Source organism: Onychostruthus taczanowskii, unplaced genomic scaffold (genome assembly GCF_017590055.1).
Source record: "Onychostruthus taczanowskii isolate IOZ18803 unplaced genomic scaffold, ASM1759005v1 scaffold40, whole genome shotgun sequence".
Taxonomy (NCBI): Eukaryota; Metazoa; Chordata; class Aves; order Passeriformes; family Passeridae; genus Onychostruthus; species Onychostruthus taczanowskii.
The window spans coordinates 917,514-935,537 of record NW_024501460.1 but is presented as its reverse complement, the minus strand read 5'-3'; the positions used below and the strand labels follow the sequence as shown (position 1 = coordinate 935,537).

General features: G+C 41.1%; 1 protein-coding gene across 7 annotated transcripts in view; it reads right to left on the bottom strand.

Moving 5' to 3' along the window:
• Positions 1 to 18,024, bottom strand: part of JARID2 (jumonji and AT-rich interaction domain containing 2) — a 215,706-nt gene that overhangs the window by 43,013 nt on the left and 154,669 nt on the right. For all 7 annotated transcript variants that reach the window (XM_041413111.1, XM_041413113.1, XM_041413112.1 and 4 more), the window contains 2 exons: positions 16,919 to 17,088; positions 2,649 to 2,825 (listed from right to left, as the gene is read on the bottom strand). In XM_041413111.1, the coding sequence (XP_041269045.1) occupies positions 2,649 to 2,825; positions 16,919 to 17,088 (347 nt within the window). The remainder of the gene's footprint in view (positions 1 to 2,648; positions 2,826 to 16,918; positions 17,089 to 18,024) is intronic.

The following is an 18,024-nucleotide window of genomic DNA, read 5'->3' as shown; positions in this document are numbered from 1 at the left end:
TTCACTTTGCTCTTTTACTGCTGGATGTGTGTGCAGCACATCAGCAGCACTATGAAAGGAGGGTGAAAAGGCACAGGTAACAATTTGATACTTTAAATGTATCTGTGTAAGCAGCAAGGTTGGAAGGCAACAAGTCAGTTGAGTCAATTATTTCATCTTGTGCCGCAAGCTATGCCACGTGCTATACGTGCTTCCCATTCACACTCAGGCATTCTCAATCGAGTTAGCTCTCCAAAAGGTGGCTCAACAGGCTCACTTATAACAAAAAATTTGGTGTGCAACCTTAATAATGCCCCATATTGGCGTCAGAAGAGGATATTGACAAATGACTTCGCCCAGAAAAACTGCTGGCCCCCACTGTGCAGAAAGCAATCATTTGACACTGTCTAATGACATTAATCAAGCTCTGAACTTTTGTTTTTGTATGTCATAGCAAATGCTTAGCATTTTCAGGTCCAAAGTGCTTGACTAGACATTGTATATTAAAAACAAAAGACTTTAATTCATTAAAAATAGACTCTCACGCTAGATTAAGTTCATTTGCTGCACCCGTCCCTGGTCTGCCTTTGTGTGTGGTCTCATTTAAAACAGACACATAGGAACCAGAACCTACTTCATTCACATGAAACAAAAATACTATTGGCTGTCAACCAACATAACAGACACTGAAGAATGGGAATACCCCTGGGTAAGGAAATTTTAATTAAAAAAAAAAGAGAAGAAAAAAAGAAATTACAATGACGAAGAAGAAGCAGCTGCCTTCTCTGGGAATTCCTGTTTCTTCACCTTTGTCAAAACATCTCACATTGTCTCCTATGTATTTTATAAAGGTCTTTTGCAGCGCTATTGAAGCAGCAGCTTCATTTACACTCTCTCTGATCTATACTGATAAAGATTATGAAGCCATTATATGGCTCATTATGTTTGCCTTTACTTACCCCCAATTAAGATTTCAGGTGTCTCTGGTTTTGAGCTAATTTCAAAGTGGCTGCCATCTGGGACATTCTTATAGAACACCATCAGCTCCTTTTGCAGTGATATATCACATTTAAAACTCTAAGGGAACAGTTCTGTTATGTGCGGCCTCATTTTCCATATGCAGAGTTTTGTGCCTCTTATTTTGGGGGGGTTACTTAGAAATCAATCCTAAGTGCCAAGTTTTGATCTACGGCTGGTAAAGCATTAAAGCTCCCGGTCACAGCTGACAGTTGAAATGCTATTAGGCATAACATCCCCTTGCAATTATCTACAAATCATTCACAAAAGGTGAGTTTTGCAGGTTGGGTGTGCAATGAAAACAGATTCAGATGCAGTCATGAAAAAAATTCTGGCATATGTAACAAAGGCACCCTTTATAGCAAACTCCCTTTTGAAAGGCAGAGATGAGGATCAGCACAGTGAAGTAATTGGGATTTACTAATCTCTTCTTTGGAGCAAGGTAGCATGAAAGAACAAACAGAGCAAGCACAGGTCACCTCTCACAAAGTGCACTGGGAAAAGACCTTCCTCTCAGTCCTCCTACTAAAAGGAGGAGAGCTGAAGGGGCAGTCACCAAAAGAAAGATTCTCATGGAAAACTAATAGTGAGGAAGGGAACAGAGAGCATAGGCTACATTTTGCAAACTATGTCAGACAGAGATAGCACAGTTATGAAAGAAGAGCTCCGGCTGGAGCAAGAACCACATCACACAGGATGCTGGCAGGGGAGCATTACAGCAGGCTCAAGAAATTTTTAGCACGGCTTTAAATCTTCCATTATAAAGTAGGTAATGTTGCAGTATACGTGGATCCACTTTTCAAGATATGGCACAAGGACATTGTGACACAATTACTGTGCAATTAATGCAGCTTTTGCTGATTTGCAGAGAAATAACTGACTTGAAAAAGTTTCTTCCATAAATTTTTTCAATCAACAATATGAATGTGGTATCAACCTACTGCAAGTGTGGTCTCAATACTGCATGAGAGGAATTAAGTGTTGCCCCTGGCATGTGTTTTGATAACACTTAGGAATGCTTATATTTAACTTTGATAAAATAAAGTCATTCTAAATTAAGCATCAGTCTCAAAAGCCAGAGTGTGTGACTGTGTCTGTATGTGTGTGTGTATACATACATAAATACATCTCATAGAATCACAGGATTTTTTCAGGTTGGAAAAGACCTTTAAGATCACTGAATCCAACCAAAAACCTAACAAAGCCATGTTCTACCACTAAAACATCTCCCTCTGTGCCACATCTACACAACTTTTAAATACCTTCAGGGATACTGACTCAACCTCTTCCCTGGGCAGACCTGACAACCCTTTCAGTGAAGAAATTCTTCTCAATGCCCAATCTAAACCCTTCCTGGTGTAACTTGCCATTTCCTCTGGTCCTATTGCTTGTTACATGCAGAAGAGACTGACCCCCATGTCAGTATATACATATGTTGTGTATATATGTGTGTATATAATTCCAGCTCTGCAGCAGCTCTGCCACAGAGTTCAGATTGTCAGAAGAAAGAGGTTAAAGCACAAGATGCTAAAACTGCATCTTACTCCACCGTTTCTTCAACCAGACCTAGAAGGATAGACAAGGACTGAGCACATTCAGCTCACAAATTTCTTTACTGCGGGTGCAGGAGAACAGCACTACTTAGGACCTACCTTGCCCATTTGGTAAGTGTTTATGCGTTTTTCCTTTCCTAGGGGTTGACTGGCATGATGATGAAGCATTGTTTGCGGCTGTTTTTGTGTCCTCTGTCTCCTCCTCCTCCTCTTCTTCATCCTCATCATCCTGAGAGCTTCCAAAATATACCATGTTGCTGGGCAGGGCTGGAGAACCTGATCATTACAAAGAAATGGCTCATTAGCATCATCACATTCACTTACTGCACTAACCGTATCGATCACAACCTACTTCAGTGTCCTCCACAGCAAGGGGAGAGTGGGACTTGGAGCTGGGAGGTCACACCAGTGCATGACTAACTAGAGGGTTTTTATTTATTAGTTTTTACCAACAGGATACACATGGTCTTGAAAAGCAGGGTTCTCCCCCGCCTCAAGCACATTCTATTCATACTCCAGACAATCAGTCTTGCTACAAGTCCTACTTAATAACTCTGTGTATTCAGAAAAGGACTAATGCACATGCTTAATTTCAAATGCGTGCTCAAGTGCCTTGCTGAAATCTTAACCCACAACTAGAAGCTCACAGCTTTTCCTAACAGAAGAAAAAAGAGCAAAAAACCAATCTGCACTACAGTGATATTTCTAAGTTATCATCACAATAAAGCATTTAAAGTTCACAATACTTTGCAGACCTCTACAATACTGTACACAATATTTTGCAGAATTCTGCAGTATGAAACAAAGAGAAATGCGAAGACATTAAGAAATTTGTTTGCATGGAGGATTCCTGGCAAAGGAGAAAAGAGAGGAAAGGCCTTCTGATTCCCTGTGTGCTCTTCTTGAGAATGCTGCTTCTCATCTCTTGAGCACTTTTCCCATGATGCTCTCATGATTTTTAAATGTACAAACAGAGCTGATAAATAATGGGTACCTTCCCATGAGCTCAATATCACTTTCTACTTCAATATGAGTCTCCTGTCCATCCCCTGGAGGGACAGGTACCCTAGGAGCATTCTAGTTATTCCTGAAGAAAAAATTCTTTTAAAGAAAGGGAAAAAAGTATAGTCACACACCTTGGATAATAGCAACTTCATTTATTTTCCTGCAGCTAAATAAAACAAAAGGACAAAAGAGAACTGGGCTAGAGACCAACACAAGGGCAGTGGCTATTTGACTAGTGCTTCCTTAGGAAGCACTTCTGGCTTCAAGCTCTTCAGAACTCCAATTCTGTGTTTGGTTTGCTTTTGAGTTGTTGCTGTTGCCACTGCCAACAACTAAATATAGCTTATTTTTTGATTGCGTATTTCTGTTTCTACCAGGGTTGTATAAAATACTCTTATAACTATAAAAATTACTTTTTAATGAATGAATTACATAAATATGGCACAAAACCTGGCTATTTCTGCAATGAATCATTCATTCCTAAATATACTGGTTTTGATTGGGATGGAGTTGATTTTCTTCCTAGTAGCTGGAACAGGGCTATATTTTGAATTTGTGATGGAAGCAGGGTTCATAACACCGGCATGTTTTAGCCATTGCTGAGCAGTGCTTGTATGGTGTCAGGGTATTTTTTGCCCCTTTTTCATACTGTCCTACCAGCAAGCAGGCCGGGGTGCACAAGGAGCTAGAGAGGACACAGACAGGATAACTGGTCAAAGGAATATTCCAGACCATAGGACTGGTCTCAGCAACAACAGCTGGGGGAAGGAAGAAGGTGGGGACATTCAGTGTTACACCATTTGTATTCCCGGGTAACCATTTAATGTGATGGAGCCCTTCATCCTGGGGATGGCTAAACACCTGCCTGCCAAAAGCGAGTAGCAAATTAATTCCTTGTTCTGCTTTGCTTGCAGCTTTGCTTTGCCTAATAAACTGCCTTTATCTCAACCCGTGAGTTTTCTCACTGAAAACTGACCCTTCCAATTCTCTCCTCCATCCCAATGAAGGCTTAGCCCCCACCTGTAAAGATGTTGGCTTTCGGCCCCTGTAACAGCCCCTTTGGAACTGTGGCTGCCTTGGGGAGAAGCAGGGAGAAACTTCTCACCAGCATCCTGTGCTGTGTGTGGGTGGTAGACCTGGGACAGCCAGGATAAACACTACAGCAGCATTGAGGGCATGATGATTCTTCCCCCCTGAAATCGTGCATTTTTCCATCCAGCCTAGACAGAAATGTATGGACACATACGGTTATCCTAGGGGAAAGGCCTTTTGCATGCCACAGTTCTCATGTTTATATAGACTAATGATCAAATTAAGACTGCTGACATATCTCACAGCATGGAAGCTGTAGCAACTTACAGAAACAAAAATCCTCCATGTTTTTTATGCAAGCCCAGAACTTTCTGGCACAGTCTAAGCAATCAAACATAGTAGGTAAGAGGTGCTGAGAGGCACATTAATTCTTCTGCTCGTAGGGGAGTTTTAAGTCTCAACAGCAACTAACTAGAAGACTCTAAAATAGTTGCTCCTAAGACAGTGCTGCCTGAAAAATAAGTTCTTTTTTTCTTCCATCTAGGTACCCAAATGCGTAGTATGGATTCAGAAACTGTATGCAAGTGCATCAGTTCTTATAAGAATCTGAAGTCTGACACCATTGTGCATTAACAAATGGTGGCGTAAAAGAACCTTACTGTTTGGAACCCTCAAACTTAGATTCAAACACAGACAGAAATCCCCCTATTATAATTAGAGAAACAGTCAGAAAGTTTATCCTTCTGAGACACTAAAATAGGAGTCTAGATATAGTGTCTTCATCTTCCTTGGAATTCCACAGCTTTTTTGGCAGCTGATTTAAACAGCAACCAACAAAAATGTATCATCTGCAATGCAAATATTGTTATCACAATAGCAATCTTTTTTTTTCCTTCTTAAAGCAGAGAATAAAGTACAGTACTGTGTCAGTCTGTTTAGAAAGGAGAGACAGTCTTACCCAAGTTCAAGAGCAGGCACAAACTTCACCTAACTCCTGGTATTCAGTCGCTGAAATCTCAGTGCATAAATCTCCTGTCAGAATGACAGTTTTTAATTCTTTCCAATCGAGAACTACGAACAACAATGGCTAAACTGCATTCCTGGGACAGCTGGGACTGTTTGGGAAGTACATTTCCAGAGAAATTAGACTAGCAACATCCAATAACACTGGAGAGTCCTGCTAACGCTCACTTTATTGATCTAAGTGCTCTGCAATATGAGACCGTGGAGAAAAGCTGGCGTTCAGTCTGGGTCTCCTCCCCTCCTTCCCACCAGCTTTTCCTACATATTTATTAAATTTGACTTGCCAAACAGAAAGAAAGAAAGAAAAAAAAGTCTGGACTTGCACATTTCTGTTCTATTTAAGCATTGTTATGGATGGAAGACTCTGAAAGAAATTTAAAAACTCTGAGTTTTCTTGCTTTTGTATTGGAACTATTTTTATCCTCATCTTTTATAATACTACCCCAGTTCTGGAATAGCCTCAAATAATTTGTTCACAAATATGTGTTGAACTGGTAAAAACCACTTTCACTTTAAGCCTATGTAGCTGAACATGTCTAAAAGGCTGAGAAAACACTGGTTTAAAATATTGAAACAGGCTGGCCAAGCTCAAGACATTGCAATTTCCCTTTATGAGCAAACTGAAGGGAAGACATGCCTGTAAGTACACTGTGATTTCATTCAAGCTGAAAGAATGACAATTATGCTTATTAAACAATACCTAACGTGTGAGTGGTTTATGTGCACTGCTGGTTTACCCCAAGCAAAGAGCCAAGCAACCCTCCTAAGACTCCCCTTATGGAAACAATACTCAAGACTTCTCATGACTGATGAAATAATGAAACTCACGCAAATGAAACTGAACTCTGAAAAGTGGAAGCTATGTAATTACTCACCTTTTTTAATACTGTGTAATAATGATCCCTGTCCTAAATATCCCTCATTCTCTCTGAGATCACATAGGGATGTGTACATAATGCCACAGCCTACCTCTACAGGAGACCCCATTCGTTACTCAAAGCTACTGATTTTTATAAATAATATTAAGAAGCATTACTGTAGCTATAAACATTCTAGACCATTGGAAATCTGAAGAAGAATGTGTGCTCAAGAGCTGATTGGTTTTTCCCAGCCGTACCAGTTGGTCAAATAAAATATATTGCCCTTCCTCAAATATCTGTCTGGTCTTCACTGCAAGTTAAGACCATGGTGGTTTTCCTCACAGACAGACTTTGTTGAGAGTTGTTGCTCTCAGGTTACTCCATGTGTAACAGATACTTACCATGAAAATGATGTATGACAGCAAGATGATGAAAGCCCTCCAAAATTGCATGAGAATAAGGAAAACTGCATGTTCACCAGACACATCTGTACACACACATTCACAGAACACAGTGTTGTATGGGCTTCCTTGACGTGTAAAATAGACACTATTCTGCACAGATCACTATTCTGCACATTTGTCTCCTCCTGGACACACTCAGCAACAGAAACCCATGGGGCAGCTATGCTGGTTCCCTCTTGCACATATTTCCCAGCCAGGCAGTAAGAGTAAATAAAGATGAGCAATCATCCCCCCTCTTTCTCTTGCCCTCCCCTGCACCAAAGTGCAATTCTCAAAGCCTACCAAGGGTAATAAAAATAATGACATTGGAAATAATAACCAACAGCAAAACAGAAGAGCGGCAATGCCACGAATAAAGGGCAACATCTGTGCCTGGGAGGTGGTGCCTGCCAGGTCTCAGCACTCTAGATATACAATTCCCCACTTCCTCACTTTCCATCCCCAAGAAAACAGCAGAAAAATCTCAGAGAGTGAGAGAGAGATTGAGCGAGTGAGAGAGAGAGAGAGTTACGAGAGCCTGTGGCTGTATTGAATTTTACAAGTCTCTTTCTGTGCTGGGAGCCCCCACATCATGCAGGCAGCTGCTACCATGGGCACTGGAACAGATGAAGGGGGGGAGCAGGGAGCAGCCTTCCAGAGCTTGGGGAAAGCACACAAGCAGCTCTCACCCTGAGAAACCCACCCTGCCACCCACCCCATTAGCAGGTGCCTGAAAAGCCTGCTCACTCAGCAAATCTGATGGCAGCCTAGAAATTAAATTTTACTCATTTAGAAGACATTTCATGCAAGAAACCATCTAGACTGTTGGTGGCTGTGTGGACATTTTTCTTGGCATCCAGAATGGCCTACAGAACATCTACCTCCATCTGGCCTTTTCTTATTATACCTGTGCCACCTCCTCAACTATGGCAGTATAATTTTTTTTGCGGGGCCATGTGGTGAATTGGATCAGGGAACTGATTCAGATTAAAATCCCAGACTAAGGAAATTAAAGTCCATTAATAAATATTGTAACTGTAATGCAACGTTACAAGCTCTCAAGAAAAGATTTGGAAAATTTCTATGCACTCTTTTTCTTATTGAACGTGTAGCGTAATACATCGCCTTGTGTTATTAAACAAAACATTAAATGAAGTACATTTCCAATCTTGTGTAGGAGCTGCACATTTTACATTGTGTCCTGATGATGTCTAAGCACACAATTCCTAAATGCTTTCCCTCCTGTCCCCTCCACGACAGTTGATTTGTTTTGCAGAAATATTTGCATAAAAGCATAAGCTGTCACCAAAGGTTTGGATGGGGCAATTGCAACATACTGGGAAGGAAGGAGAAGCCATGGCAGGAGGAGTAAGCTGTAAGAAAGGCTGTGAAGTGCAGCAGAGCAGAAGGGAGGAACCCAGATGTGCTGGGGCTGGAGAAAGGCGAGTGGTGAGAGGTATGCTAGCGGATGGACATAAGCTGAGGGAGCAATGGGGGGTGGGAGATACAGAACGGATTAGTGACATGAAACACCAACAAATACAGTAAAGTAGAAAGGACATTGCAGTTAAGGCTGGCTCAATACAAGGCATCCATCTGGGAGTGCAGTCAACCTGCTGCCCTGGCCCAGACATGTGCCACTCACCTTTTCCTGCTTAACAAGTCTCACAGTTGAAAGCAGAAAAGCCATGGCCAAAGTCAGGCAGCAACCTGGAGGGAACTTCCCAGCCCTCTCCCCCTCCTCCAAAACACTAGGGGAAAGGCCAAATCACCAAAGCTGGACCTCATAGTGAGATTTTGAAAGCCTAAAAAATTTCCATGTCTGACTAAGGGATTGCAAGCCACACAGAAAGTCTGGACAGCCGACACAACCCCCAGTACCCTCTCCTCACCAGTACGAGAGCTCCTAGGATCAGATACTACTGCATGTAGCAAATTTTGAGAACATCATTACTGATGAGTTGTTTTTTTAAAAATCACTCATCAAGGTTACAATGAGCTATGAATTATTACAAAAAGGGAGGACAGTCAACTCTTCTAAAAAATTAGATTTGAAGTATGTTTGGCAACTGCTTCCACCAGTATCTTCAGTTTCATTATTAGAATTCTCTTTTGAGTATTTTGCCTTCCCTCCTATTGTGAGAGCAACACAAAAGAAAGCCTAACTATACAGGAAAAAATAATTACCACAACTACACACTAAGTGTGGCCTAACACATATGAAAGAATGACAAATGTATTTCATGCCCTCTTTTACAATAATTTGGTGCTTATACAACAAGTACGAAGTAAAACATAGGGCATTTAAATCATAGTGATGCTTTTAGCAATTTTCTAGGAAAGATGTCACCCTTTGCATGTGTAAAATTCAGGCTCACTACTAACAGGAGGCAGAATTGATGCTTTTGCAGCCTCTACATACAGATGTGTTGACCTCAGCAGCAAGTGCCAGATTAATAGAATAAACTATACTCTTTTTTAGCCATTTTATTTGACTAATGAGGTTATTACTACTCCTTCTCTTTTTTTTTTTGTTTGACAAATGTCTAGTTCTCTCTCCTAAATTACAGTTATGTTTTGTTTCTCATTAAATTACATTAACTTTTGTCTTGCACTAGCTAAACATGTTTAAAAACCCTCTGAATTTGGATCTGAAGAGTGGAATCAGAAGTATGGAAAGTGCATGTGCTTTGCCAAAAATACTATTTCATTACTCTTCAGAATTAGCTGGCAGTGCTTCTGCAGTATTTACTGAAGTACAAACCAAATGTTTTCATCTGGACAGGATTCAAACCCTGGTATGTTACAACCACAACAAAAATCATCTCAGTCCAAAAGCCTTCTCTGTAATTTGGGCTGTGGTTTCTGCAAAACTGGATGATTCTTCTCCATGAATTATTTACACCAACTCCCCCTCTAGCTCCTCCGGTTTTTTCCCTCCTAACAATTAAACACAACCCAGATGTGCTCTGGAAAAATCTTAAAACAATTTAAAATATTAGGATGATTTACACACAGGGCAGGTCAAGGTATGTGGGACTTCAGCCTGCCCCAAAAAAGCACCCGGCTTGCCAAGCCCCACAGTGAGCCACGTCCAGAGGTTTGGCTTCTCCTCTGACACACAGGCCCATTTTGTAGCTCTAAGCAGGTGGAAAAGCCTTGCCTCTCAAATGCTCCTGATATGCTGGCATCTCAATGCTTAACTTTTATGGTCTGCTTCTCATTTTTTATATATCTCACTTACTATGTTTTGGCAGGACAATGCCAAATCCCTGAAGTGCAAATATACGTAATTTATGCCTGCACCTTATGGTTGCTTTACCAAGCCAGGCTAAAGGAGCACAAATTACATAAACTCTATAGGAAAGAGCAATTGTACTTCACTTGTCTGACTCCACCTGCAGGAACAGTCCCAGAGGGAGCTTCCCGATGCCTGTGTGAGAGAGAGGAAAAGGCCATCTCAAATACAGAAATAAAACTGAGCTCCAACTCCTCCCTCTGCTGCTATTGTTCAAATCACAAGGTGCCTGGTGCTACAGCTAATTTATTGACTAGTGTAGCAATATAACTCTCATTTTCTTCTCAGCCTGTTCTTTGAAGTAGTAGAGCTAAACCCAAAAGCTTGAAGAAAATTTTTCCTTTTCTAGGGAAATGGAGCAAGGGTGGGGAAATGCGTGAGTCTGAAGGAAAAAAACCAGAAAGTCTACTTTCCAAACTTAGCAAAACACTCCAGTGTAAAAGAGTACCCAAAATGGAAAAAAAAAAAAAAAAAAAAAAAAAAAAAAAAAAAAAAAAAAAAAAAAAAAAAAAAAAAAAAAAACCCAAAAAACAAACCCACAAAGGAGTGCTTCTTACATCTACAATTCCTATCTGATAATCTCAAAGCAATTTAACTCCACCAGAGTGACTGGATTTTACAGTGAACCTCAAAACCAACCCTTTTTTCCATGTGCACCTCAACCCCCAACAATATGTTCCCTCCCACCAAGAACAAAACTAGTATGGAAGTTTCAAACCACCGTGGTGACATTCCCAACAAGCTACCAGGCTGTGTTTCATACCCAAGAGATTCTGGGTCCCACCCCTAGCATAAAACCAGTTATTTGGATAACACTGAAGCTCTGGTATATTCACGGCTTAGAGAAGCAGGCTCAGAGGTTTTTGGCTGGGATGAAGGGCAGGAACTGCCTTCGCCTGAATTCTTTACATTGCCCCCTGGGCAGTGAGGCTTTGAATTGCCGCTGCCATCACAGCACTCAGATTTTATGCCAGTAGCTCATCCATAATCAACATCCAGCTTCGTCGACATCTATATACAGAGTTAAATATTTATCCTCATTTACAACATACTGAACAGCTTGCTGAGGGACTCGGACTGAATCTGTGGCAAATACAAGAGCTAAACCTCAAGATTAGTCTCCCATTTCAACCAGTTAACTGCATCTTTTGGCTTTTTGCAGGGATAGATATTGGAACTGTTAACATCAGAAAGAGCCCAACAACTGGAAGAGCAAGAAAAAGCTTTCCTTCAGCTGTAGTACTACCCACAGGATACTCTATCTTACTTCAGCACCTCTTCCCACCTCTTAAATCTCCCAGCAGGCACACACTGACATGAAATTGCACCTTCCACTGGATGCCTGGAGTTTTGGCACTCCAGCAGCACTCTGTTCCCTTGGGAAGGGATAATCCATGGTGGAGGTCACTAGGCTCTCTTCTCTCCCTGTACTCCATGCAAGTGTTGTTCACTCAGAGACTGTGTACCACTTCTCCCTGCCAATACTCTAGTCCTAAACCACCATAAGAGTTACTTAGTAGCTCATATTCCATAGGTGGCCTAAATGGTTTCATATATGAGAAACAGCTTATATCCTACACTTCAATGTTACTCCTAACTTTAAAACAGAACTTAGAAATGTTGAAGTTACAATTACTAAATGCAAACGTATTTTTATTAAATGGTTTGTGCATTTGAAATTCAACATCCTAAAGTTTATTCTTGAATTTTCAATCCATTCCAAAATTTTAGTTTCAATAACAAAATCAGTAATTTTTTTTCTTCCAGTATTTTAAACAAACTATTGTATGTCTGCACGGTTTAATATTATTTTGGAATTACAGAACCTAACCCAGACTGCACAGAAGCTCATACTTTTGGACAGTGTCAGCATTTCAGTGCTTTGCTTCCAGCCTAATCAAGTTGCAGTGCTATTCAATCTTGCTTACTGTGATGTGGTGATCAAGGGTCCACAGTGCCAATGGCTGGTGCTTCAAGAATGTGACTGATGCAAGGCAGCAGCTCTGCAAGTACAGCACACGTTGACTACAGAGCCTACTGACACCAAACTAACAGGCAAACACACCTTTTGCCTTGCTGAAAAGATGGGCAAATTAACAGTTGTTTTCTAACATGCCCAAGGTAAGAACTCCCAAGCTTTGGTTCTGGGGGCTCTCCCACTGTAATCAGAAATCTCTGCAGGTATGAACTGACACAGTCAACTTCTCCTATCAAGACTCAGAAAAAGAAGACTCAGATCAAAGGCCCCTGACCCTTTTTACCATCCAAATACAGGTGTTTAAAAGAATAAAAATCCTGTTTAAGAGCACACTGCGCTAAAAGCTACAAGTTACTGAACTTCAGACAAACATGAACATTTCAAACAAATATTTCACATAGTGAAATTTTCTGTTTTGATTTTGCCCAATTGTAATAAATCATCAGATTATTAAGTCAGCACAGCACTCAAAGAAAAAGAACAATCACACATTTTGCAGAATAGAAGAGCCTGAAAACTCCATTTGTGAGATCTCAATTAAACCATTTTTATTTAGGAATCCCTGAAATTCTCTAGCATGTAACTCCCAGAGGCTCAGCTTAATTAGAAAATTGATCATGGGAAAACTTCTTCAAATGTACTCTCCTAATCACAGCCTTCCTGTTATCACCTTTTGCCAAAGATCTATTGCTCACAGGGAGTTGTTTCTTCTTCCTCCTTTAGCTTGATATTTGACTCATAATATTTTAACCTGTAAATAATTACAGAGAGCAGAAGCAACTTAAATGCAGTGTAACAGAAGCTATTAAGAAAAATATGATCAGAGGCAGAAAACACAGTAAAAGTGAGAGCTGTTGTACAACCACACGGAGATGACACACTCGTATCTACATGCTGCTGAAAGATACTAATTATGCCTCTGGCAAAGGGCATACAGGCTCCTTCAAAGAAGCTATTTAAAGATAAGAACACTGCAGACAAACACTTCAGAGATATCTGTACTATTCTCCTCCTTGTGTTGAAAATTCTAGGTCACAATTTAATAAAATTTTAAAAAACTACCAACCTTTTTAAAAGGAGGATTTAAAAATAATAGAAAGCAGAGGAGCCTAGCCAAGTTTGGTCAGTCTAGAAACGTATTCCACGTCTCAGATATTCATCAACTGTTACAGCTTTTTCATTGTGCTCCACTTACCTTTTAAGAAGTAATTAGTACAGAGTATTATCAAATCAAGAGTTTGAAAAACAAACTAATTAAAATATGTCTAAAGCCTTTGTGTTCTGGATAATGAAACCAGGCAGGTCATCTTGGTTAAATTACTTCCCTTTGAAATTACAGGGTGCTAATGGAGTGGGGGGAGTTAAAATTATTTGAATCATTTGATTTTCTTACACACAGCAAGACAGGTAAATTGGACTTCTTCTCCTAAGTATGGGATCTTATGCGTGTCAAGGGCCTTTCTTCCACACTGTAGCATGATAGCATTGCTCCTTCACTGACAGAATTCAGCTGCTCCCACTCAAAATAAACCCCACAAGAACAATGAAGAGCAAACCTGTAGTGGTGACAGGATGCTTAAATTTCTCTGTTTAAAAACAGAAAATGAAAGTACACATTGACATGTGAATTCATGGTGGAATTCAGTCCAAGGTTGGACTTGGTGATCTTGAAGGTGTTTTCCACCCTTAGTGACTCATGATTCCATGGTATGACATATTCACACTGAGCTTCTGACAGCACTGCTGAGTGTGGTGGGACAAGGGTAGAGAAGACCAATGAGCTGCATTCCCACCAATCCTGGGAAAGACTCCTCTGCCCAAAAAAAGGCTTTGATCATGAATCCAGGGATTCTATCACTAGATCATTTTGAGGGACTAGGACCTCAGATAGTCCTAACTTCTTTAATTAAACAAACATAGGGATTTACTGGCCTGGATCTTACCACTACTACATTTAAGATTTTTGAAGTGCTGAACTTCAAACCTATGAGTGTGCTCTTATTTTCCACGCAATTGCATGTTGCATTTCATGGTGAAAGCACAAAGAGCCAAGGCTGGACATACAGCTAGACAGAAGTCAGAACAACCACGTGTCCCACCATGCAAGCAATTTCGAAACCCTCAACACTGCAATAAATAATAGCATAGAGGTTCCAAACCACAATAATCCCTTCCAAAAAATCCCAAGTCTTCCTTCCCTACACAGGGTCTTAGTAAGCTGCTGGCTCTTCCCCCTCCAGGCTCACTAGGCAGCACCAGAAGAGTAGCACCAAACTAAGCCTGCCAGTGCCCTGAAGAGTCACTTGTGGGACCTTTCTGGAGTTGGATATACCTGCATGCTGCTACAAGAACTCCCTACTAGCATATTAACAACCAGCTTCCATCTCCTTGCTTTGGAATGGACACATCAAAAGAGACAACCACCTGCAGCTAAAGATTCCCAGAGGCCAAATGGAAACAACCTCAGGCAGCCAGGACCTCTTGAAGGACACAGCAGCTGAGGCACAGAAGCCAGAACCATGCTAATACAAGTCTGAATGACCCATTCCTCCCTCCAAGCCACAGCACTCTCCTGCTCCTCCACAGAGAAGCACCAGGTATCAGGTGTCCAAGAAGATTCTCCTGCCTCTTTTTAACTGGTTCTTTTCATGTTTTATACAGGGGTGATGCAGTAATAAGCTTGTGGGGGTGCTGAAACACAAAGCTGACAGCTTTCCCTTTCACAGTTTTTCTTCAGACTGTTTAAGCAGACCAAGAACATGCCATGTGTGGCGCTCAGAGCAGACTCTCCCTCGTGGTTTTTAACATAATGGTAATTGTGATCTTGCCGTCTGAATGCATGTGTTGTCAGAAATGTTCGAGTACTCCTGCATACTGAAGAAATTAGGAATGAATTGCAAGTTCTTAACTGACAGTACAAAACATCAATTATGCCACAGATGAATAACAAAGGAGGAAATTACAGGTGCAAGAGCTAAACACCCATTGATTTAAATAAAAAAATTAAAAATAAAAAAAAAAAACCAACAACCTGAAGCACTGGAATAGGACTAAAGTACCCGTGCTTCCCATTTGCATTGTTAAACCAGAACACTAAGAGAATGCAAAGAGAGTAGGAAATAGAAGGGGAGATAAGTGACACCCCCACACAGGTTGCCTTTCTGTAAGTGCAAGTGCCTTCAAAGCTATAAATAGCACATGCTTAGTTAGCAAGCAGTGGAAACAAGTGTGTGAATGCAGCCATGTGTGCTCGCACACAGACACACAGACACACAACCCCCATCTGACTCTTCCCACCAACAACTGTGGCAGTTGGCCCAGAGCACAGCAGTGACACGCTGCCAACAGGCTGATCAACCTCACGGCACACTAAATTAGAAATACATTTCCACAGATTACATTTCAGAGGACCGTTATGCCACTTTAAACTCCATTAGATTCTGCTCCTCTCCATCCTTTAAACAAACACAAAAGCTAGCAAATCACCCTCCGCTATCCCCTCCACCCACCCACTTTACCAGAGATCCCAACAGGATGGAGGCTCCATACTGGATGTGAAATAAGATGGATAAATTAGCAACCAGTCTGAAGGTACCACTAGCCTAAAATCTTACAGAGGAAAAAAGAAATCAAACCACACTGCATTACGGTGAGAAAGCCTCAGCAGGAAGCTACAGGTGGTGTTGCTCACTGCTGTCCATAGATGCAACAGAGACCCAAGAATGGGGAACTCAAGCTCTGAAAAACTCAACCCACTAGGTAAGACTTTTGCAGACAAGCTCTATCTGTAACAAATGCACACCCTTTCAGCAGGTAATGGGACAAAACAACACCAAGAGGCATCATTCCAGCACAGAGGATGCAGTTATGGCTAACTGCACCTACCAGAAACACAAAGAAAGAGATAACATGACAATTGGGGGATTAAACTGAAAGATGCTATCTTCAGCACACGACTTGGGACACAGGGCCATGGAAAGTCTTAAGAAAAATGACCACTCGAGTAACATCTCCTTCTCTAGCTTAATCTAGACAGTACCTCATGCTCAGGACCCCCAAGTCTGACATGCAGGCTTGCAGACACACAACCCATGGGTCCCTAACACACCACACAGCTCCAGCCAAGCTCAAGCACCTGTTACTGTGAAGTAATTCAAGTATTTCACTGCACAATCTCAGATGCCTCCTTTGTACCTGGATTGCTGAGAGGAGGAGCTCACCTGTTTTAATTATCATCACAGGAACAATCCAGCTCCTGAGGCAGACAAGAACAATGGCAACCCCTCCACCTACCGTCACATGAAAGGCCTCGCTCAGACTGAACAATAAAGGACAGTGAGTAGGTAGAGAAGGGGAATTTCCAAGCAGATTTTCTCCTCTTGCAGGAACAAGCACTCAGGCAAGTTAAGCACTTCTCCAGTTTATAGTCAGACAAAACAAAGGAGGATGGGAAGGACTTAAGAGAGCTAGACAAAAACCCATTCAGGGTAACAGAGAGCCAAGTATGAAAGAAATTTCTTTTTGCACTATTACCAGCCTCATTTTATGATCTTCAGAACCATGAACTCGAATGCTCCTGCTGCAGATACAGTCAAATTGCTGAGAGCTGAAATGCACACAATACCTTCAAGTGCAGCTCCAGTACATTTGTCTGGCTGCTGCTTGGTGAGCAGTGCTACAGCTCCTTCTGTGAATGAGACTGTGCCCCAGCACTGCTGCCAGCTACCTACCTCGAAGACAGAGGAAAGTGAGAAAATCTTCTGTCTTGGGCTTCCTTTTGGAGAGGTCAGAAATCTGAGTGGCAGGAGGGGGTAATAACGGCTCCACTATCTTTATTGGAGTTGTGCTGGGACTGTTTGGCTGGGACTGAGCAAACTTCCTTTGTGCTTGCAGCCTTGGCCTGTGGAAACAAGAGCACATCAGAAACATGTTAGGCAGAACTTGCTGGATGTGTGAACACATATGAACACATAAAAATTCACCATATAGGACAGAGAGAGAGAGAGAGAGATCTGAATCCATCTCCCACCAATACCAAATCCCTAACTGGGTCAATAATGAAGACAGTATTTTATATGTTTTACCTTTTGGTATCTTCTGCTACAGTTTGGAAAACCAGAAAGGGAACATCTTGACTGCAAAATCTGTGACTACTATTTCATATGTTCTGAGTGTCTTCTCGCACATGATACAATTACAGTTTACCATTCACTTATTTGGAAATTAAATCTGTATTTTGCACTATGAAAACGTCCTTTTTTTGTTAAGTGTTAGTGCTCATTGCTTTCTGTTTTTAATTAAATTACAAATTAGGTTTATTTTAGCCCCATTAAGGTTTTAATTTATTCCAATCTGCTAGAATCTTATTTTTATAATAAAATATATATTAATAGATAAGGTATATATATATATATTTGTGCCCAGTTCTAAAAAAACCTTTAGGAGAAGATATTTTTGACAGGGAAAACATCAGGTCAAAACCTTTAGATTTTTGTTTGCTTGGCCACAGAAGACAGTAAGCAAGGCGGCCAGCAGTGGGGTTAAGCAGGATTTGGGATAAATTTGTAATATTGAAGGACATGTGTGGAATGAATTTGTTCAGTCCTGGTAGTGGGCAATGGACTGACACTCTCTGATTAGTTTTAAAGCATGCCCAGATACGGCTGCAGGAAATGAGCGGCTGCAGGTGATTTTGGCACTTGGCTGCAAATTATTTCAAGCCTATCTGAAGGCTCTGATTAACTGCTAGGCAGCAATGAATATGATTTTCTTTAATATGTCTAGAACGTAAATTGGTATTGGGGAAAGCATTTTGGGGCAGGACAGATACCCGGAG